This window comes from Stenella coeruleoalba (assembly GCF_951394435.1).
Source record: "Stenella coeruleoalba genome assembly, chromosome: 16".
Lineage (NCBI taxonomy): Eukaryota > Metazoa > Chordata > Mammalia > Artiodactyla > Delphinidae > Stenella > Stenella coeruleoalba.
In genome coordinates this window covers 55,280,193-55,303,501 of record NC_137162.1, presented here as the reverse complement: position 1 = coordinate 55,303,501, position 23,309 = coordinate 55,280,193, and the positions used below count along the sequence as shown (strand labels likewise).

The 23,309-nt window shown below is 50.1% G+C and overlaps 1 protein-coding gene across 2 annotated transcripts in view; it reads right to left on the bottom strand.

Annotated features, from left to right (window-relative positions):
- DLG5 (discs large MAGUK scaffold protein 5) overlaps window positions 1-23,309 on the bottom strand; it is a 120,946-nt gene that overhangs the window by 28,834 nt on the left and 68,803 nt on the right. For both annotated transcript variants that reach the window (XM_079899600.1, XM_079899599.1), the window contains exons 6-13: window positions 12,225-12,484; window positions 10,672-10,984; window positions 6,598-6,782; window positions 4,796-4,921; window positions 2,279-2,411; window positions 1,670-1,797; window positions 497-672; window positions 43-146 (exon numbers count right to left, since the gene is read on the bottom strand). In XM_079899600.1, the coding sequence (XP_079755726.1) occupies window positions 43-146; window positions 497-672; window positions 1,670-1,797; window positions 2,279-2,411; window positions 4,796-4,921; window positions 6,598-6,782; window positions 10,672-10,984; window positions 12,225-12,484 (1,425 nt within the window). The remainder of the gene's footprint in view (window positions 1-42; window positions 147-496; window positions 673-1,669; window positions 1,798-2,278; window positions 2,412-4,795; window positions 4,922-6,597; window positions 6,783-10,671; window positions 10,985-12,224; window positions 12,485-23,309) is intronic.

Below are 23,309 nucleotides of genomic sequence, written 5' to 3'. Positions count from 1 at the left end.
ATGGGGAGTCTAGAACCAGAGGAAGGGTTCCCTGAGACTTACAGCCACAATCCTGTCTCCCACAGCGAGGGACCCCTCTTTGGCAGCCGGGCTTCCGGGCACCACGGCGGCAGCATACACTCCATTCTCCAGGCTGATGCCGCTGTCTGCAAACCAGAGGTCCCCGGTTAACCCCTGCCCGGGTTGCATGGCCCTCTGGTTGTCTCATCTTGACTTTACGAGATAAACTTTTAAAAAGGATGTTGGCAGACTGCAACCTGTCCATCCCAGCACCCCGCCCAGGTCACACCACCCAGGGACCGGGTCAGGTCTGGTCTGGCGAATCAAACAATCAGAGACAAGCAAGACCCAGGACCCAGACGGCCCCGTAGCGTGAAGCACATGGGCTGCACTGAAACCACATCAACGCCTAGTTCTGGGAATGAGGGGTGCCCGAAAACACATGTGATCTCTCTGTACGAGAAAAGGGTGCCCTGCCCACCTCCCCAGCCCCTACCTTTATGCCCGCTCAGGTTGATGTGCAGCGGTGTGACCACCTTCCCGCCCAGGGACTTCCTCCGACGCACGACCATGTTGATGGCCCCCTCCCCGTTGAGGAGCGCCTTCATGGCCTGCTTCTTGTCCTTATTGATGAGGTCCACGTCGTTGATTCTCAACAGCCAGTCATTGACCCTGAGGAGGGGGACAGCCAGGTCACTGCCAGCGGAGGCCTTGGGACCAGGGGGCCGGCCCCTGTTGCTCCCATTCAGGGAGCAGAACACCAGAAAGCAGGTACCCCACAAACACATTCAGAAAGGTTTCCTCGGGGCTTCCCTGGTACACGGTGGTTACGAATCCGCCTGCCAATGCAGGGGACACGGGTTCGAGCCCTGGTCCGGGAAGATCCCACATGCCGCGGAGCAACTAAGCCCGTGCGCCACAACTACTGAGCCCACGTGCCACAACTGCTGAAGCCCGCGCGCCTAGAGCCCGTGCTCCGCAACGAAGAGTAGCCCCCGCTCACGGCAACTAGAAAAAGCCCGCGCGCAGCAACGAAGACCCAGCACAGCCAAAAATAAAAACAAACAAATAAATAAATTTATTTTTTAAAAAAAAGAAAGAAAGAAAGAAAAGAAAAAGGTTTCCTCTTCTAGGAAGGTGGAGTGGTTAAGCTGGCAAGGGTTGGAGCCTGGTTTCAAACCCTAGCTCTACCACTTACTAGCGGCATGACGTAGTCCCTCTGGGCCTCAGTGCCCTCATTTGTAAAATGGGGGCAACAGAAGAACCTACCTCATGGGATTGTAAAGATTAATGAATTATATGAAGTACTTAAACTTAGCAAATACCAAGCACTATGTAGGTGCTAATTATTATCATCACTATTTCATGGGATGAGCAGGCAATGCACATTCCAGACTCTCACACACTTCACCTGAGCCCCTTACTACACAGAGAAGCAAAAGGCAGCACCTGGTGATGGGAGAAAGATCAGATTCAGAGGCGATTCGGAGTCCAAGCAGCCTTTAAGAACAATGTTAGCAGTTAAGCCTGAAAGCCTCAACAGCCTCTGTGAGGCCCCCAGGTCCTGGGATGCGTTCATTTAAACGCCACCTGGCTCTCCAGGCCCTCTGCATTAGGTCAGAGGGAAACTGCCACCTTCCCTCCAGAGCCTGGAGCCCACTACACTCACCGTAAGCGGCCATCAGCGATGCTTCCTTTGTCCACTTTAGTGACAAATATGCCACAGTCCCCCGGCAAACAAGGCTCATTCACACCCTCTGCCATATCGAAACCAAGTGCCTTCAAGTCAATATCCTCCTGGCAAAAGAAGAGTGGCAACAGCTCACTTTACAGCAGTGATGAGAAATATTTGGCTCTTACACCCGCCCCCAAGACACTCACTCCGAGGCGGGTGCTGTCCCTTCACCCCGACGGGACACGTGGTCCCCAAGATAAAACCTCTGAGCGGCTGTGATCCCCTTTCCACCACTGGAAACACACACTCTCTCTCTCTCTCTCTCTCTCTCTCTCTCTCTCTCAGCCCCCTGGCGCTCTGCTCTTGCCTCTGCTTTCCATGCACTGCAAGCATCCGCCAGGTAACACAGGAGACCAAGCTGCTACTGCATGGGGCTTGGACAAGTGCAGGGAAAGGATGCATCCACACCCTGGGAGAAAAAGCTGACCTCCCAACTAGCAGCCATGAAGTTGGGGGCCCTGCAAGAGGGCCATCCTTTCCCTCCCCCATCCAAAGCCGTCACGTTGAGGAGAGCTGGGAAGAGAAGACACAAGGGCGGTTTACCGTCTCCCTTTCAAACTCCACGACTTCTGTTTCCCACTCCATGGAGTCTGTGTCAATGGCCGAGTCGTGGGAGCTATGGGCCATCAGCTGCCGGAACCGGGCCTCCTTTTCCAACTGGGATTCCATCTGCTCCCTGTGAACAAAGAGAGAGCCATGGCAACGGCCCTCTGGGAGGCAAAGCATCCCACCAAAGTCCACTCGGAAATGAGGTGGACCATTCCCCTCCCCCCTCATACTTCACACCAGCTGCCTCATAAACCCAAGGCTTCTTGGGTACCAGTGAGTTTTCATAGTTTTTTTGTTTTTGTTTTTTTTAAGTCTCAGAAAATTGCCCCTAATTTATCTAGGGGTTTAATGCAATTCTTACAAAAATGCCAGCAAGACTTTCTGTAGACAGGGATAAGACTATTCTAAAATATACACAGAAAGGCAAAGGAATTAGAACAGCGAAACCCATTTTGAAAATGAAGAATAAAATGGGAGGAATCACTCTACTTGATTTCAAGACTTATTATACGGCTACAGAAATCAGGACCATGTGGAACTGCCAGGAAGACAGACACATGGATCAACGGAACAGAGCAGAGGACCCAGAATAGCCCCACAAAGTACAAAAGGTGCAGAAGTGGTTCAGTAGAGGAAGGATGGTCTTCAACGAATGATGCTGGAGCAAGAGGACATCCTGGCAACAGACTCTCAACCTAAACCCCATACCTTATATAAAAATTAACACAAGACCTATCACAGATTTAAATATAAAACTAAAAAACTTCTAGAAGGCAAGTATAGGAGAAAAATCTTTGAGATCTAGGACTGGATTAAGGGTTCTTAGACATAACACAATCCATTAAAAGTAAAAAAATAAAAATCAGCAAATCGGATTCGATCAAAATAAAAAGCTTTAGTTCTCAGAAAGACCCAGTGAGGAGGACAAAAAAAGACTCAGAAACCTGTTAACATGCCCCAGTAACATCCTTCTTCCTAGAACCTGGGCCCAGATGACCTCTCCAATTCCTCAGCACTGCCCAGTGGGTTCCTGCCACACCCCTCACTACTGTTGTTTCCTGCTCGACTGGACGCGCTCCCATGTCCACACCTTTGCCTGAACCGTGCTCAAGAATGTGTGGCCAGCTCTAGGAGGCCACGCAGCCCACGGGTAGTCCTTCTCCAAGCTTTCTTCCCTGACAGAGAAGCAGCTCTGCACTTCATGCTCACCGCACGCGGCTCACCTCTCACCCACTAGGCACATACATCTGTTGCTTCTGCAGACGGGGGGCTTCCCGGGCAGCGGCAAGGACTCCCTCCCCTGCATCCCACTGGTTAGAGAACTTAGCTCAGAGAAGGTGCAAATACAAACATGCTGAATGAACAAACAAACGGAACTTGACATTTCTTAGAAGTTCCAGGCAACTCCAGCTCAATTAACGCGCAAAACCTCCTCCCGTGCTCAAGCCCCCGAGGCGCCAGGCTTTGCCTTAATTTGATTCCACCACCTGCCAGACCCTAACTGGGTGCCTGGAGAGAAGCTGTCCCTCTGCCGCTTAACCCCCGGGATTTTCTTAGAGTGCTCAAGTCCCAGGGCTTCTGGGTTTTCACGGAGTCAATGAAGCTCTTTGCCTTACGTTAGGAGGTTCTGTTGAACGGGGAAGAAGGGGAAGCTGTCACCCACTTCCGGAAGGCGTCCCCCGAGTGTGCGAGGCTTGCACGCTCACCAGCTTCCAACCACCCTATCGGTTCAGGAAGCCTCACGAGCAAGCGGACGGCCGCTGCTTCTCAACTACCCGGTCTGGCTCTGGACTGCACTGCCAATTGGCATCTGCCGATTTCTCTTCTTCAGCTTGGATCCCTGTATTTTCAGTACACTGCTAGGGGCCACCAAGTCTGAAGTAACACCCCTGGGAGCAGCGCTGTAACTGAGGGGACGCTGTCTGACACCCCAAACAGCACAGACTGCTGAGCGGTAGTCACAACCGCCTTCAAAAATGCTGCATCAGAACCTGTCATCATTCTGTTCGACTGCGTGCTGGTCTCTCGGACGGCCCTGCCTTTGGTCTGTCTCCGTGTATTATGAGCCCCACAGGGCAGGGACCCGGCGGCTTGTGCCTCCCCCGGGGCCTGGCCCCCACGCAGCAGGCACCTGGCAAATCCTTGTGGAGTTGCCGAATGAATGAGGGAGGGAGGGAGGGAGGGAGGGAATGAATGGACGACACATGCCTACCTGTCCCCCAGTGGACCGCCCGGGGCAGGGACCTTCCTTCCGATGAGCCTTGGCACGCAGTGCCTGCCCACCCCGACTCGCTCACCAAAGGGCCGCTGCCACACTCTGTGCTGATCTAAGGATTTCTAATTAACTCTCAACAGAGAGGCCACACTCGGACACATTTTACGGACTGACCGAGTAAGGCAGAGTGAAGGGACAGACTGCAGGCCCTGCTCATGGGGCTGCCCTGACCTGACGGAAGCGGACACCACGCTCCCGGGCGCCAGCTCTCCCAGCAGGCGCCCACCCCAGCGTACTTGAGCTCCTTCAGCTCCCGGCTGACGTCGTTCTTCTGTTTGCGAGTGTCATCCAGGCTGCGCAGGGCCTCAGCCAGTTCGCTCACCGCCCGGTCCCGCTCCCGCCTCAGGTTGTCACAGAGCGTCCTGGCAGAGGGGGCAGAGGGCTAGGTCACTGTGAGGGGCAGGGGACAGAGGACTCACGGCTTGCAGTGAGGCCTGCAGCCCATGCTCCCGAACACCCCAGGTGCTTGCCTCACTCCCAGATGCACAGATGGAGCGCTTGAGAGTTTGGAGGCAAGGCTACCCAGGCCAATCCCACACAGGGACAGAGAGGACACTGGGGACCTGGCAGAGGAGACACCCCCACGGTTACCAGGCAACGAGCATCCGCTTCTGAACGTACAGTGTTCATCCCACAGGTTCAGCCTCAGTGTGTCTGGGGTTAACGACCACGCTCCCACCCGCACAGCCCACCTGGCAAGCCCCTGTGCCCCAGCACCGACCAGACACTGCACCACTACCCACGTGCAGGCTTTTCTAGAGATGCCCTCCACCCCACAACTAGACTGAGCCCCCACTTGGACAGAAATCATGTCCTAGGCATCTCTGCAGCCCGGGCCCTGTGCAGGTGCGGTGCAGGCTTAACAGCTCTCTACTAACAGACGTGTGGCCTCTGGGCTCCCAGGATCAGCTCAGTCACTCAGAGAGGTGGTGGGGACAGGTGACCAGGTAGCAGGAGAGTCCGTGCTGTGCTCTGTGCCACCGGCAGAACGGCACCCTGCCACTCGATGGACCCTGAGGGCTGGTCCCCACTTCTCCATGGCCCCAAACCTCCTCCAATCCGGAACCTTCATCTCCTGACCAGCCCAGGTGGACATCAGTCTCTCCAAACAACCACAGGGGATCTTGCAGAAACTCTCAATGACCAAGTCCTCACTTATCGCCATCATCATCATCATCACCACCACCACCACCAGCAGGGCCTCTCCTGGCTTTACTCCAGGCCAAGGGCCAAGTCTACACTCCAGGGCTCCCCTTCACAGGCCCTCACCACCTGCCCTCAGGAGCCCTGCCAGCCGCTTCTCCTGTGACTCACCAAGTGCGCACCCCACTCATGCCACAACCAGTCCCAGCTCTGCCCTGAGCTCACCATACACCTTTGTTCATGATGGTCCCTCAGGCTGCAACACCCATCCCCCCTTCTCCACCTGGAAAAGTGCCACTCGAGCTTTAGTTCTAGCATGAACGCCATGCTTTCTGGGGAGACCTCCCTACCCGTCCCCCAGTTCCCTTCATGCCCCCACGAATTCACTGTTCACGCACCTCCCTCCCCCCGACCACCCTGTCCCACGAAGCTGCCTGTAGCCCCCGCGGTGCCGGCCCCTCACGGGCATCACACGTGCCCAGGAGCCTCAAAGGTTGTTTCTCTCCCAGGGTCTCCTTGCTCAAGGGACCTAAGATCCTGGCACACGGTAGGTGACCAATGAATACTGGCTGAAAGAACACATTTTTGAAATGTCAGTTGCAACAGAAACCCCCTAAGAAAAAAGCCTGGCCTCATACCACTTCACGGGGGTCCATGCTGTGGACACAGCATGTGCTCGGACTTCTAGGGTGAAGGGAAATGGGAAGTCGAGACATGATGGAAAATGCTAAAATTCTCACTATGAGGCGAGGCTGGGGCATCACCTAGGGGGAGGAGGGACGACCCAGGTCACGCCCACCTTACCTGGAAGGAAGTGGTTATGACTCCGACCCTCCCACAGACCCAGGGCACCACGGGGAGAGCCGAGCCCATGTGGCCCCGGGGCGCCCCATACCGGATGCTGTCCCGCTCCGCCACGATCTTGTCCCGCTCCTGGAAGGCCCAGTCCCGCCGGCACTTGGCCACATCCGCCTCCTGGAGGGCTTCCTTCAGCTCCTGGCACAGAGCCTTGCACTGCTTTCGAAGGATTTCAGCCTCCTTGTTGGCTCTCCCCACGTCCATTGTCACCGTGTCTTTGATCTGGCGGGGGTGAGGGGCAGGCAGAGGGGAAGGTTACCAGGCCTTCTGGCCCAGAAGTGCCCTCCGACTGGTATAGGAGCTGGGGCTGGACTCTCGGGAGCTGGACGGAGGGAAACACTAGGGTCTCAGCCAGAGCCTGTTCCGACACCGGCCCCCGCCCCCCATGACTACGTGTTCCACAGCCACGTTCAGACCCCTAGCGATGCTATATTAGGGTCCGCCCAAACTCTCACAGCGCCACACAGAGCCAGGACCAGGGGCCCAGGTGGAATGCCCCTGGAGGGCTCCTGCCAGACCCTGCCCTGCCACTCACGTGGTATACGTTTTGCCGAGAGCCCACTACCTCTCCCTAAAGAGCTCTCGTGACAAACGTGACATGAGGCCCCACTGCAGTGAAGGGTGCAGCACTGGTCACCATGCTCCCCACCCGCTGCGTCTACAATACAGTTTTTACACTCCAGCATATGGAGTTATTTCTCAATCTGAAAACACACCACTACGTTTGCTGGTGAAGTCCTATGTGTTTCAGTTCCTTTAAAAAGCTGAGATCTAAAGGATTTGCACCTGGACCCCCCCCAAAGCGTTACACGCTCCATTAAAATTTCAAATCAAACTCTTTGAAGCACTCATACAGAAAGCTCCCTCTGTGCCTCTATGATCCTCAGAAAAATGAAGAATGTGACAAATGACAAAGTGAGCATCTACTGCAAGAGTAACTCCTGGTCCGGCTCAAAGGCTTCCTGAAGAAGCAAAATACAGGCAACACGAGAACGCGCCTCTGCTCAGCCTCCACCTCTCGCAGTACTTCCTCCCTCGCACAGAGCTCCCCCACTTTCTAGCAAATTCAGCTCCCCAAGCAGGACTGGGCATAGGAGATGCAAGTGCATTCAGGGGCAGCAGAAAGACCGGCCCGTCCAAGTGACCAAGCTGGGCTTTCTAGGGGACAGCGACTCTGTCAGAGGGTCTGTCTTGGGAAGCGACCTGGTATCTGGAAGGACCTCCGTGACACGCAGCAGCGCCCCACAGCTTCCCTGTGGGGGACCAGCCGCCCCGGACGGTAACCACGTCCTCCTGATGCCGGCGAACCTTCAGTGGACTTGGCCTGCCCGTGGTCAGAGTCTGGACACCGGCCCTTGTGAAGGAAGCCCCTAGATGTGCCCACTTGGAAAGGTGGGAAGCAGGGAAGAGAGGGGTCAGAGCTGACCTGGTGTCCAGAGTGAGGCAAAGACCCTGACAGGCCCCCCCGACTGCCCCCTCTTTGCACAACCCACTCTGGAGAAGCAGGGAGAGGGAGGGCAGTGGCAGAGAAAAGAGGGTAAATAAAGAGCGAGGTACAGAGAGAAGGGAGGACAGTGTAGGAAGCCACCACGGGTCAGAGGGAAAAAGAACCACCGCCCCGGCTGAGCGGAACGAGGACAGTTCTGAGACCAGGAAGCTAGCCTGGCTGAAGGACCACCTCAGCCAACCACCCGCCCCCGCCACCACCACCAAGAAGTGGCTGCTGGAGAGGGGCGGGATCAATCCCCAGGGGTCTCGCAGGCCACGGGGAGATCAGACCCTCCTGCCCACACTTCAGAGCCAGGATGGCCCAGGTCACAGGCCTGGCCTACTCCGGCCAGGCGGGGAGTGGTCGTGCCCCAGAAGCCAGATAAACTCAAGAAGGAGCCGAGGAAAAAAAGGAAAAAGAGCGACCACATGGAATGTACCCGTCAGATAGAAGGTATCAACCGGTTTCAGAAATGTTGAAATGTGTGTGCATTGGCGGAGAAAGTACATCTTGGAATTCAGGAATTATATTAGTGCGATTTGCTGATGATATCAGCAGATGATATTGGCCAGAGGTGGTTTGATGTTGGTAGAGTTTCCTCTAGAAATAAAAAATTGGGGGAAAAAAAAAAAAAAAGAAGGAGCCGAGGGTTTCAGTTCTGGAAGCTGCAGGGGTGGGGGGCTGGGGCTGTCCTCTCTTGCCTGCTGACTGGGATGGGTGCCCAGAGAAGACTCCTGCCTCAGCTGACAGGCAGACTTCACACGCTGCCAGGGCACTCCTGCCGAGGCCCGGGAACCAGGCTCCAGGCGGGAGGCACACATGTCACATGAGGGGGGTGACACAGGCCACCAGATCTGGCACCACGGGGCAGTCGGGGGTCTTCCTCCTCCTCTGTGCTTCCACATTCCTACAAAGAGCACAACTGCTCTTTGCCCCCCTTGCTCCCTGGGGGGCATCCATCATCTCAGGCCCCTCCAGGGGGCTGCTGGCCTATCACAGGCTCACCACCTTCTACGGGTTTAACACACTGTCCTCGACTTTTTAGCTTACTGACCAACTCAGGCATTTTTAATGTTTTATTCTTCATCATTTTGTTTTTGTTATTTGGTATCAACATTTTCCCCAACAATTAAGCTCTCAAACCAGAATGTGAAAGTGAGGTGACATTTTCTCCAGGGCAATTACCAAGTCCTAACGCATTATATTTGCTCATTAAGAATTTCTTCATTCCAGTCTTTTAAAAATTGCATCAAAGAAAATATTCCTTTTCACAATGGCTTTCACCTTGATGGTCTGGAGAAGTCTCACTCCCTTTGTATGAAATTATTGCTGTTTGGCCCATTTTTGCCTATGAAAACAATCTTATAGGATGCACCCTAATCCTAACAGGGTAGGAAGGTTCAGATGGGCATAAAAATAATCCTAATAATAAAGACTCAAATCATTCCTACTTTATGCAGATATTATCCTAAGTGTGTTTTCAATGTTAAACCATCTGATCATCATGACCACACTGTGAAGCAGATGCTGTCATCATTTCCAGTTTGTAGGTAAGGAGACTGAGGCCCAGAGAGCTAGGAGAGGTAAGAGGTCACATGGCTGACGAGGTCCACACTCCAAACACAGTCCCCAGCACGGCCTGGGCATCAGGCAGCATCACAGTCCGCAGAGAGGCCCACGAGGCCCTGGCCGCCCCTCGGGCATCAGCCCTGCCTCATGCTCGGTCCAGAGGGCCCTAGCTTCAACAATCCACGCACACACTGTCCCTTACTAAGCTGCCGGACCTTTAACACCTTGCTTTTCACTTCTCACAGGCCAGTTTTAAAGCCTTCATTCTAACTGACCTGCACCAAGTAGAACGGAGCGGTATGAACAGAGAACTATTCCGATGGGAAGAAAGTCTGCTCTGATCAAGTTCAGCAGCTCGAAACAGAGCCAACACAAACTAACCGAATGGGAAGGCAGTCTCAAAGAGGGGAGTCCACAGGCCTGTCCAAGCCCCAGCAGGGCACACCTGGTCTTGGGGGTAAGCAGCGTCACTGATGAGGCCTGGCTGGTCAGGTAGGAAAGATGCAGAGAATCCCCACTGATCACTCGGGAGCCAAGCTCAGTGCCTCAATTCCGATGCTGCTGAGCGCCACTCCCCTGACCCTGGAGGCACCCCCCCCCCCCCCCCCCCAGGGAGCAAGGCTTGAGAAGAGTACTGGGCTCAACCTAGTAGAACAGCTTCCCAGGAGCCCAGACCACCCCTCTAAAGAGCAGACTCCTCAGGTGTTGGGGTGAAGGAACACTGACTGTGCCCTTCTGGACTCACAAGGCCAAAGGTACCTATGGCTTTGGGAACGTGGCCCTGGGATCTTGCTTCTTAAGGAGCAAGCCCTTGAGCTGACTTCCAGCAAAAGACTGATCTACCATCACATCAGCTGTCAGCTCCGGACACCCAGGACCACAGCTGAACCTCACCTGTGTCCCCTGCAGCCCGAATAGAGCTGGGCACCGAGTGTGAGCTCAGCAGTTACCCAGGAGGCATCCAATAGCCCAGGCAGCAGCAGGCTGAAGGCTGCTCCCTGCTCCTCTGGACACCTGGGCGTCACAGCCCTCTTTCCCTCGCCACCTTCCTACCTGTCGCAGCGCCTCCATCTCCTCGCTGGCCGCCTGCTTCTCAGACGTGCTGCTCTTGAGCTTGGACTCAGCCAGCTCCACCTCGGTCTGCAGCTTGTCCAGCTCGGAGATGACCTGGTCGCGCTCGCTCATGATGAGCTTGTACTCGCTGTACACCGCATCCCGCTCCTCCTTGTACTTCTCTGACTCCTTGGCAGTTTTCGCCTGTGTGGTCCTCAACTCCGTCAGCTCCGACTGCAGCAGCTCCATCTCCCACTGCAGGTCCTTGTTCTGGGCCGTGGCCTTGTTCAGCTCGTGGTGGATGGCCTCGAACCTGGCGGAGAGAGGCAGCCAGGACGAGGGCGTGGGGACCTGCCCAGCCAGCTCTGCCGCGCCGGACAATCGAGCGTGAAGTTTTGAACGCGGTCATTCTCCACACCCCCAAGAGAGAAAAGTGATGAAGGACCAGGACCCCTGGACCGGGAATTTTTCTCAGCCTTTTACAAATACTGGAAGATGGACTGAGAATTTCATGCCCTCTGCTCTACTGGAAAAAACAGTGTTACTTCTTCCACAGTCAGGCTACGTTACCTTTAAAAATAAGAACAAAACAAAGCTAGAATCACAGCCCATGAAAGACAAAAGTGGCCTGAACAATCGTTGAGTCTGAGCACCTCATTTTACAGATACAGGGGATAAGGCCTCGAGACACAGGCGCCTGGCCCAACACCTCCAGGTTAGCGTGAGAGCACCGCTCGGTCCTTCCAGGCCAGGAAGTACCTGCCATGCAGGCGGCCCTGCAAATTACAGCCTGCAGCTCTAGAGCAGCATTTCTGAGTGTGGGTTCCTTAGAAACCAATCCTGCACAGAGCTCCATTTAAAAAAAGTGTGCTCTCTGATGACTGATGTTTGGGAAAAACACTGCATTCTGTTCCCTCTTCGGAGATTCTAGCGCACAGTATCGGAGTAAAGGTTCTGAGAAGTCCTGCAGCACAGACACCTGTTTGTGTGCAACCCGGCAATTCCCAAACCCTTTTAAAGCCAGAGAACGCTTTTCATATAAACCTGATAAGCACCCCAGAGAACAGGTATTCTGCAGGAACGTACCTTAAGAAACACTGTTGCAGGGCAGGGGTCACATCCCTACAGATTATCTACCTTAACAGAAAGTGCAACTTTAGAAGAACAATGCCTAGGACAATTAACTTTCCTATCTGCCAGGTGGGTGACTGACACAGAGGGGAGAGGCTTGTGGGGTGACCTGAGAAACAGGACGGTCAGAACACGCCCGAGTCGCTCAGATGAAGAAGAAAGGAAGGAGCACAAGTGCCAAGACAGTGTCAGGAAAATGTTTCCTGGACGTAAGTAATTTTTGATTGAAAAAGTTCAATTGCTTATTTTTTTTTTTTTTTACCCCCCCAGAAAGTGGCGGAGAGCCTTGCAGATAGGTAACCACAAGCCCACAGAGGAGAGTGGCCCCCGGCAGAGAGGATGCTTCGGCCCTCTGGCCATTCTCTGAGTGCAAGAGACAGGCCAGCTCGCTCGCTCCCCTCCTTGACGGCCTAGGCTCCTACCTCCTCAGGGAGAGGGCGCACTGGTGCTGCAGCTGGATGGCCGTGTCCCTCTGCTGGGTCAGCATCTCCGTCTGCTTCAGAAGGCGCTGGTTCTCCTCCTCTAGCTGCTCCAGGCGGCTCAGGTCCGAGCTGTGGACGGCGACTTTCTCGCTATACCTCTTCCGCAGGGCGTCATAGTCCTTCTTAACCACCTCCAGCTTGTCCATGGCCGTGTCATACAGCTTGTTGAGAATTTCTGATGACCCGTTGTGCTTCAACACCTGGGGACCACAGAGCCACGATTACCAAAGGTCTGAGGGCAGGAGGAAGGACAAACTCGCCTCCGTCTGTCTGGGGGAAGGATTGTTGACAAGGGAGGGGAGGTCACACCCTCTGGCTTTCAGGGGTCTTGAGATCTGATTCCACAGGCCCCGCTGAGTTGATTCATTCGTTCACAAACATTTCTTAAGTAGTATACAGGAAAGAGTCACCATAGCAGGCCTGAGACTTCCATCCTTAGAAAGGCCTGCTTGCAAGTTGACCCTTAGCTGGCGTCTGGGAACGTGAACTGTAAGCAGTTCCCTGGACTGATACAAAACTTTCCCGAGTGACAGGAAGGGCTCCCCACGCCTGGACTGGACGAACAGTGTGCTTCCGGCTCAGCTCCTGCTTTCTTCTGGGAGTCTGAAATTTCAGAGCATGCTAAGCAGGGGGTTCCTATGTGGCCAGCTCCCAGTAAAAGCCCCGGGCAGAGAGCATCTCATGGGCTTCCCTGGCTACATTTCACACGTGTTGTCACGATTCGGTACTGGGGGAACTAAGTCTGTCCTGTGAGACTCCACAGCGGGAGGACTCTTGGAACCTAGCACCTGATTGCCTCTGGACTTCACACCATGCACCTCTTCCCTTTGCTGATTTTGCTTTGTGCCCTTTGGCTGAAATAGATTTTAGCTGTGAGTAGGATTATACGCTACGTCCTGTGAGTTCTTCTAGCAAATCACCAAACCTGAGGGCGATGCTGAGGATCCCTGACACAAGTACCTAATACCTTCTAGCCCTGTTCTAAATGCTGGTGATGCCGAACAGACACAGTGACGGTGGCCTGTGGACCGCTTATCCTGATGGGCCGATACAAACACAGAGACCGAGATCGGTAGACAGAGATCAGTTCTCAAATAAAATAACTTGAGAGCATAATAAGGGCTGTCGAGGAAATAAAAAATAAAACAGGATAACGAGCTGGAGAGAGACTTCTGGGCAGCAGAGTAGCTTGTGAGAGAGTCCACAGCCTGAGGAGGTCTTTCTAAGAAGGTGACTTCCGAGCCTGGGTGCAAATGAAGACCAGCAGCCAAGAGCACATGAGGCAGAGAGTGAGAAAGTGCAAAGGCCCTGAGGCAGGAATCACCAGCCATGTCCTAGGCACAAACAGGAGGGCAGGGAGGAGTGACTGGAACCCAGTGAACAAGGAGAAGTGGATTCAAAAAAATGGCCAGAAGGCAGTGGTTAAGGCTCCGCGCTCCCAATGCAGGGGGCCCGGGTTCAATCGCTGGTCAGGGAATTAGATCCCACACGCATGCCGCAACTAAGGAGCCCGCCTGCCGCAACTAAGACCTGGCACAACCAAATTAATAAATAAATATATACTTTTTCAAACGTATAAGGTTAGGGCTTCCCTGGTGGTGCAGTGGTTGAGAGTCCGCCTGCCGATGCATGGGACACGGGTTCGTGCCCCGGTCCGGGAAGATCCCACGTGCCACGGAGCGGCTGGGCCCGTGAGCCATGGCCGCTGAGCCTGTGCGTCCGGAGCTTGTGCTCCGCAACGGGAGAGGCCACAACAGTGAGAGGCCCGCGTACCGGAAAAAAAAAAAAAAAAAAAAAAGTATAAGGTTAAGAGTGCAGATTTAAAAAAAATAAAATAAAAAGGCCAGAGAAGTCGGCACAGTTTCAAGGCTCACAGCAAAGACTGTATCCTGAGTGAGATGGGAACCATGGGAGGGTTTAAGCAAGAGAGCTTTCTACTCTGAATTACAGGGGGTACTAACGCTCACCCAGGGTGCTGCTCTACAGAACAAAATACAAGATGTGTTAAGAGGTGGTCAGGGCCGGCTGACTTCTGCTAAGCACCTCAGGGGATCTGAGTGAGCCCTTGGGCTGAGGGCTCATATCTCCGGAGCACCCCCGCAGCCCCCCCACCCCATGACACGACTGAGCCAGAAAGGCTTGCTTAACCGTTCCAGGTCCAACAGTCCAGGAATCACCTGGCTCATCCAACATGGACCCTGAGTTATCAGAAGATCTTTGCAGCCCAGAGAACCAGAACCTGGAACTACTGAATATTCCCTGTGGAGGGAGGGTGAGCCCTCAATAAATACGATTAACAGGAAAGAGCTAATTCAAATGTCAGAATCTTTTAGAGGCAAGGAAAGTGAGTTCATTCCTCTGAGACATTAGCTCCTAGGACTACAGATTAATGGGGAAAAAGGGAATCTCAGAAATCAGCTCATTCAGGGCTTTTAGTCTTTTTCCTTTTCTTTTTTTTATTTTTAAAGCAAAACTCCTTCCTTCAAAGGAAATCTTACGAGGACACCAAACTACAAAACTCACTTTAAAAATAGGTACACAGCTTCCTCGGGCGGTTAAAATCTTCACCATTTTATAAAAATGCGTCACTGTTGCAGATCAGGACTGCATGCTGAGAAATAGTCAGAAAACCACTGACTTAGCCTCACTCGATCATTTAAAGTCTTCTTAAAGACACAATGCAGTATCTTCCAAACATACAGCAAAGCACAGCAAATAAGGTAACAGAATTTTAAGTACCCACCACTTAGCTCTCATCTTAAGGACTGGTTCCAGGACACCTCACGGATACCAAAATCCATGAATGCTCACATCCCTCATATAACATGGTGTAGTATTTACATACGAACTACGCACATCCTCCCTATACATTAAATCATCTCTAGATTACTTATAATACCCAACACAACAAAAACGCTATGTAAATATAGCTGTCAGCAAGGCAAATTCAAGGTTTGCTCTTTCAAACTTTCTGGGATTTTTTTTTTTCCCCAATTCCTGGTTGGTTGAATCCTCAGATGTGGAACCCACGGATATAGAGGGCCGACTCTACCTCGTCGCATGTCTCAAATTGCTTTCCAAAGATATAAAATAGTACAGGTGCTTAGCCAAAGCCCCCAGTACACCCTTCTCTTATCTAGTACCCCTCTCCTCCCCTCCAGAATTGCTCTCCTAAATTTGCTGTCAACCATCACCATGCACAATATTCTACCTATACTACTTCTGTACTCATGAAAGTTCCTAATGGTGTTCCATGTGCTTCCTTCTAGTCAATGCTGCTTTTGAGGTGTAGTCAGTGGTGCAGGTAGTGCTTCACTGTAGGAGTACATCACACGGGTTTTTTTTTTTTAGATTTTTAAAAAAATTTTATTGAAATATATTTGATTTACAATGTTGTGTTAGTTTCAGGTGTACAGCAAAGTGATTCAGTTTTACATATATATATATATATCTTTTTTAGATTATTTCCCATTATAGGTTATTATAAGATATTGAGTATAGTTCCCTGTGCTATACAGTAGATCGTTGTTGGTTATCTATTTTGTATTGTGGATAGATCTTTTTAAATTGAAGTCTAGTTGATTTACAACATTCTGTTAATTTCTGCTACACAAACAGAGTGATTCAGCCATACATATATATTCTTTTTTACATTGTTTTCCTTTATGGTTTATCACAGGATATTGAATATAGTTCCCTGTGCTACACAGTAGGACCTTGTTGTTTATCCATTCCATATGTAATAGTTTGCATCTGCTAGTCCCAAACTCCCAATCCACCCCTCCCACACCCCCCTCCCCCTTAGCAGCCCCAAGTCTGTTCTCTATGCCTGCATCACACATTCTCAGTCTGATGGATAGACGTTTACCTCATCTCCATTTTTTTTGCTGTTATAAATGACACTCTTGTGAACCCTGTACACGTCTCCTCTCCCACACCGGTGAGATTCCCCTCTAGGGTGGACACCTTGAAGTAGAGCTAAGGATCAGAATACGGACTTTTCCCCACTGACTGGACGATAGCAAATTGCTCTCCAGGGTGGCTATCCCAATTTATATCCCACCACCTGTGGGCAGGAATTCTGAAAGTTACCGTCATCAACACATCCTCACCAAGGTTTCATACGGTCAGGTTCTTCTTTTAGTTTTTACTTGTGATAAAATACACATAACCGTCTTAGCCTTCTTCAACCTCTGAAGTATACATTTCTGTAGCGTGATATGTATTCACATCGTTGTGCAACCAACTTCCAGAACTTTTTCATCTTGCAAAACTGAAACTCTGTCCCCACTAAACAATTAGCTGTTCCCCCTCCCCCAGCCCCTGGCAGCCAGCCTCCTACTTTGTTTTCTATGAATCCAACTAATCTAGAGGTATATACAGTATTTATAAATAGAATCATATAAAAGGAATCCTACAGTATTTATCTTTTTGTGACTGACTGACTTCATTTAGCATAATGTCCTCAAGGTTCATCCAGGCTGCAGTATGTGACAGAATTTCCTTCCTTCTTAAAGATGAAAAATATTCCATTGTTTATATGTACTGCATTTTGCTCATCCATTCATTCGTCAAAGGATACTTGGGATGTTTCCACCTCTTGGCTATCGTGAAACAATCAGACTTCTTTTTTAAGTACTGCCAATCTCACGGACAAAAAATAAGATCTCTTTTTTTAAAAACTTGCTTTTCCTGATTACTAGAAAGACAGAGCAACTCTCCTTATGTTTATTGACTACACACACTTTCTCTTCTATGAATTGCCTGTCCATATCCTTTATTTTCCTTTCCTCCTTCCTTCCCCACCTGCCCCTTCCTCCCCCCCTCCCCCTTCCTCTCCCTTCCTTTCTTTCTGCAGAACTTATTTCTAAATTCCAGGTACTGATCCTTTTCCAGTTATATTCATTACAAATATCTTTTCCCAGTATGTGGCTTTTAAATCTTCTTGAGTGCCCTTTGTTACTAAAATTTCACGTTTTAATGTGGTAAAATCTATCAATCATTTCCTTTATGGTTTGTGGTTTGGTTGTTTTACTTAAGAAATTCTTTCTTTCCTACCTTGAGATCATGAGGATACTCTCTCTCATTAGTTTTCTTAAAAAGTGTTAGTTTTACTTTTCACATTTAAATCTTTAAACTATTTATTTAAACTACTGGAATATATTTTTGTATATGTTGCAAGATAGAGATACAACATTATTCTTTTCCATAAATTACTAGACAAAGGAGAACTGGGTCCCCAAGTGCAGTACAAACTGAGGACCACTGAATTTGTCCAGGTGCAGACAATGAGGGTTGGAGGACAGCAAGGACATCAGCTGACACAGTGCCCACCACTGAGAGATGAGAAGGGCATCCCACAAGGACGTGCCCACACATGCCCAGGACACAGAGCGCCAGTGGAGAGCTCTCCTGCCTTCAGGGTCACATCTGGAAAAGAACCAGCTTCTAGACCAGACTGCCCTGTCTTGTGGGCAGTACCTCAAACATTCCAATTAAAAATCACTCCAAATGTTTTATTCTCTAAACATCTCCAAGCCAGGTGAGAAGCCCAAGGCTCCAAAAGAGCCCCCTGTGGTTTACTACAGAACAAAAGCACTGCTGCCATTCCCAGAGTTTCCCACAAGGTGGCAGGCCTGAGTAGACAGCCAAATGCACTCCCACAGTTGTCCAGCCTTCCAAGCTTCATTCAAGGAACAAACTAGCTCTGGGACTTCCCTGGTGGTCCAGGGGTTAAGACTCCATGCTCCCAGTTCAGGGGGGCCTGGGTTTGATACCGCATGCCGCAACTAAAACCCGGCCCGGCGCAGCCAAATAAATAAATAAATATTTAAAAAAAGAAGGAGAAAAAAGAAGAAACAAATTAGTTCTCATCACAAGAAAAAAAATGTGTAACTATGTAAGTTGATGTATATTAACTGGACTTACTGTGGTGATCATTTCACAATGTATACAAATATCAAATCGTAATATAGTACACCTGAAACTAATACAATGTTACATGTCAGTTATACTTCAATTTTTTAAAAAATTTAATAAAATATAAATTAAATATCACCCCACATATTAATAAAATAAAACCTAATTTTAAAGACTGCCTTGAAACAATGCAAAGAAAAACCCTGTTCTGGGCACTGGCCCAGCAGAGCCCACGTGCACTGGTCCACAACAGTCAACACTGCGGTTTGGCCTCTCTTCACTGGGAAGTAGCCCCCAAATGCCCCAACCGTGAGGTGCTTGGATGGGGTCTGTATGACAATCCAGAGGCAACTGAGGGCAGAGTGAATCTGCTGCCAGGATGGGTCACAATTTTCCAGTGAGACAGGGTCAATCAGAGAAAATCCCAGAACAAACCCAGAAACAAAATCAGAAAGGTTGGGATCCTTTCTGATGCCCAACCCAGCCCTGCTAACGCAGCAGGATCCGGGATCAGGAGAGGCGACCCTAGGGAGATCAGACTGATACCCTGTGCTGTCTCAGCTGCCCATTCCACAGGTGAAAGCTCTGCATGAGAAGGCCTCGCTTTTTATGAGCTACCCATTTTCCTCAACTCCTAACCTCTCGTCGTAGCCCTGGAGTCACAAGAACAGTCTCTTTCCCATACGACAGCACCCGGATATTCAGAGGCTCATGGGGCCCCTAACACTTCTCAACTTTTCTCTACAAGCAGGGCTGAGAATCACGCCTGTGCTAATGTAATCAAAAGCCTCTGAAGAAATCTGGGAAAACCGCAGTCACAGTTAACTCCAGAGGATTTGAAAAACTCCCCTATCGGTCTACAATTTTTCCTTTTTACTATTACACGATTATGTTCTTGGTAGACAGTTAGGCGCACACACACTAACAGTCAAATGTTCAGCTTCCCAGCTGAGGCTAACAGTACTCTGAAAGACAGAATAGTTAAATCTGGCTCAGAATTCTAAAATGAAAAAGGTGATACACTTCTCAGCTCATGCAGGCAGCAGTCTTTAGAGATGACTCTCCTCCAGCCTGTGAGGAGGGGGTGAAAGTGACCCAGGGGAGGCACAGACCCAGGGTTTGGTCCCATCCACACACCAAGACAGCCACAGCCTGAGCTGCTCCCCTCAGGGAGGCCAAGAACACAGCTGTCCTTATATCCTGCTCCACACTGGTCAGAAACACTCTGGGCTTCTCTGAGAGCCAAGCTCTTTGAAGACTAAGAAACCCCTTTCTTGGGTTATCTGAGAAAAGAAGTTAACTTTCATGATCACCAAAGAAATGAATCACCAAAGAAAAGAGTATATTTACTCTTTTTGTCACCTGACAAGGCCAGAAGGAGGAGAGGGAACTTTCCTGGAGCCTTAAGTCTCCCCAATAAATTGGCAGAACCTATTTTTTTAAAAAAAGAAAAGCACTGCTCTGAACCTGACAATTGTACCTTTTAAGAAACAAACTTCAGAAAAACATGCACAAAGGAACATAAGGACATATGTAAGGGTGCCCATCAAAAAGTAATTTGTAACGGGAAAAAGTGCAGACTACCAAGGTTCCCAACACACACAGAATGGGGTTAATAAATTACTGACAACTAAACTATGAAATATCTTGTTGTATGCTCCAAATTTACAGAAAATACAAGGAGACCCATGATATACTGCACAGTTAAAAAAAAAAAAAAAGGCAGGTGGCAGAAAATAAAAACAAAACTTTGTGTGTTAAGTATGACATAGCAAATGTCCACAAGGAAATATCCCAAGTGGTTCAGAGAGGTCAGTCACCTCCAGGAAGTGACACCAGGGCTGAGGTGGGGGTGGGTGACTTCACTGTCGTTGAAGTTGTTTTTTAACCAAAGAATATGCATTATTGTAAAGAAAGGAGATGCAAAACTACCCTCTACGTTGCTCCCCGACCAAGGCTTGGCCATCTCTGCCCCGGAACACTTGGGCATCCAGATGGTGCATTCTGACTGCGGTCCCCTGGAGATGGAACTGCCATACCGTACTCCCCCTGGCCACACACACACACACACATGCACGCACGCACGCATGCTCGCACACATGCAAACACATGAGAAAAACCACCTGTCTGCTGCTCTGGAGAGGGAGAGGTCCCAGGCCCCAGGCCCATGGTGCCCTCCCACACAGCTGCCTCATTTCCTCTGAGATAAATCATGTAGAAGGCTGGGAGCCCACAAATCCCTCAAGCAAACATGCAAGTCAAACAGCACCATTTACCCCCGCAAGGGCCTCTTCAAGTTAACAAGGCGTGGGAGGAACCAGGCAACAAAACCAGCCTTGTCCAGTGAGGTCAACCTTTGGCCCCAGGGCCTGCAGGGAGGAGACCTGTGGCCACCCCCATGTGCCCTGCTTTCTCGGCTGTTGGCCTATCCAAGACCTGAGCTTTTCACAGCCCAGCACCCGTCCTAGACCTGGTGAAAATGCTACGGCGCTGGCTGGGGAGAGCAGGTGGCCTGGCAGCTCAGACACACCCCTCACCCCTCACACCCACCCGAGGCACTGGGCCCTCCTCTCCTGGGCGGGGGGGCCCTGAGGTGGCCCGCAGGCCACTTGCTAAGGGGCACTGGTCCAGCTGAAGAGAACCGGGGAAAGTCACTGACCACTGTAATCAACTACCCCCCGCAAGGGTCAGCGCTATAGGAAAAGGAGAAGAGGAGTGATGTGAGATGGAAGCATCGGGGAGAAAGCCTTCCCAGGTCACTTGTCGGGGGACGGGAAGCGGGGGACAGGAGGCCATCATCTTGGCCTGGATGCGCATACGAGCTGTTTGGGTCCTGAGGGAAGTCAGAGAATGGGAGGCAATAAAACATCATGCCTCAAGAGGGCAGGTTTTTGGTTTTTTATGACCAAGTGTTAACTGGAGCCTTTTATTTTGAGATATAAATCACATACCACATAATTCACCCTTTAAAGTGCACAATTCTATGGGTTTTGGAATATTCACAAGGTCGTGAATCCACAAAGCTGTGCGGCAACTGCCGCTGTCTAACCGCAGAACATTCCCACCACCCCCAGAAGAAACGCGGGTCCAGCACTTTCTCCTTGGTGCCTCACTTCATCCTTCAAGCAACACTCCCAGAGCACCGCCCCGCCCCGCCCCGCCCCCTCCAGGGCCGGAAGGTTAAAGGGCGGAGCAGAGGAAGGTGGGGAGTGAGAGTTGCTTCTCTGAGATGGTGCAGCAGGTGGGCTGCGGACGCCCCTGCTGTGCTGCGGGGCTTTCTGCCCCAGCTGGACTCCTGCTGCCCTGGCCTGCACTCACCTCCCCTTCCAGGAACCTTCCCGTTACCACCGCTGGGCCAGGCCTACCCACGCCCACCACCAGACTTCCCCCACACAACCAAACCCCCTACTCAGAGGCTTGTGGACAAGACGCCAGCTATCTCCAAGTATATCCAGTTTAGCGGCCTGCACGGAGCCTGGACTGTGTACTCCACATAAGGCTTCAACAAATATCAGAGAAACAAAATAAGGCACAGAAACACATTTTTCAACAGAACATAGTTTATAATGGGAAAATACTGAAACTAGTCCAAGGGTCAGTCAATAGGAGACTGGTTAAATCAATGATGATGCTCCTATGTAACTCAATACTCTGCAGACGTTAAAAACAAGGAAGGAGAATCTGTATTGAAATAGAAAGATGCATGTGACATATTCAGCAAAAAAACAATGTTAGCAACAAAAGGAACGGTGCGATTCCATTTTCTCAAATACGTTAACAAGATATAAAGGGTTCTATGTGTACAGATATAAATCTCAAACTTTTCAAAGTAACATAGCTATGGTTAGTTATTTCCGTGGAGTGAGACTACACGAATATTCTTTTATCTTTTAAATGTCTCTATTGCTTGATTCTTTTATTGTGTTACAAAATGCATAATTTTATTGAATTTTTGAATTTTATTTATTTCTTTATACAGCACGTTCTTACTCAGCCATTTTATACACATCAGTGTATATACATGTTGATCCTAATCGCCCAATTCATCACACCACCACCCCCACCTGCTGCCGCTTTCCCCCCTTGATGTCCATACGTTTGTTCTCTACATCTGTGTCTCAATTTCTGCCAAACACTGTGATGAACCGGTTCATCTGTACCATTTTTCTAGGTTACACATATATGCGTTAATATACGACATTAGTTTTGCTCTTTCTGACTTACTTCACTCTGTATGACAGTCTCTAGATCCATCCACGTCTCTACAAATGACCCAATTCCGTTCCTTTTTATGGCTGAGTAATATTCCATTGTGTATATGTACCACATCTTCTTTATCCATTGGTCTGTTGATTTAGGTTGCATTTAGGTTGCTTCCATGACCTGGCTATTGTAAACAGTGCTGCAATGAACAATGGGGGTGCATGTGTCCTTTTGAATTATGGTTTTCTCCAGATATATGCCCAGTAGTGGGATTGCTGGGTCATATGGAAATTCTACTTTTAGTTTTTTAAGGAACCTCCATACTGTTCTCCATAGGGGCTGTATCAATTTACATTCCCACCAACAGTACAAGAGGGTTGCCTTTTCTCCACACCCTCTCCAGCATTTGTTGTTTGTAGATTTTTTGATGATGGCCATTCTGACCCGTGTGAGGTGATACCTCATTGTAGTTTTGATTTGCATTTCTCTAATTATTAGTGATGTTGAGCAGCTTTTCATGTGTTTCTTGGCCCTGTGTATGTCTTCTTTGGAGAAATGTCTATTTAGGTCTTCTGCCCATTTTTGGATTGGGTTGTTTGGTTTTTTTAAAATTGAGCTGCAAGAGCTGTTTATATTTTGGAGATTAATCCCTTGTCCATTGATTCGTTTGCAAACAGTTTCCCCCATTCTGAGGGGTGTCTTTTCGTCTTGTTTATGGTTTCCTTTGCTGTGCAAAAGCTTTTAAGTTTCATTTGGTCCCATTTGTTTATTTTTGTTGTTATTTCCATTACTCTAGGAGGTGGATCAAAAAAGATATTGCTGTGATTTATGTCAAAGGGTGTTCTTCCTATGTTTTCCTCTAAGAGTTTTTTTTTTATAGTGTCCGGTCTTACATTTAGGTCT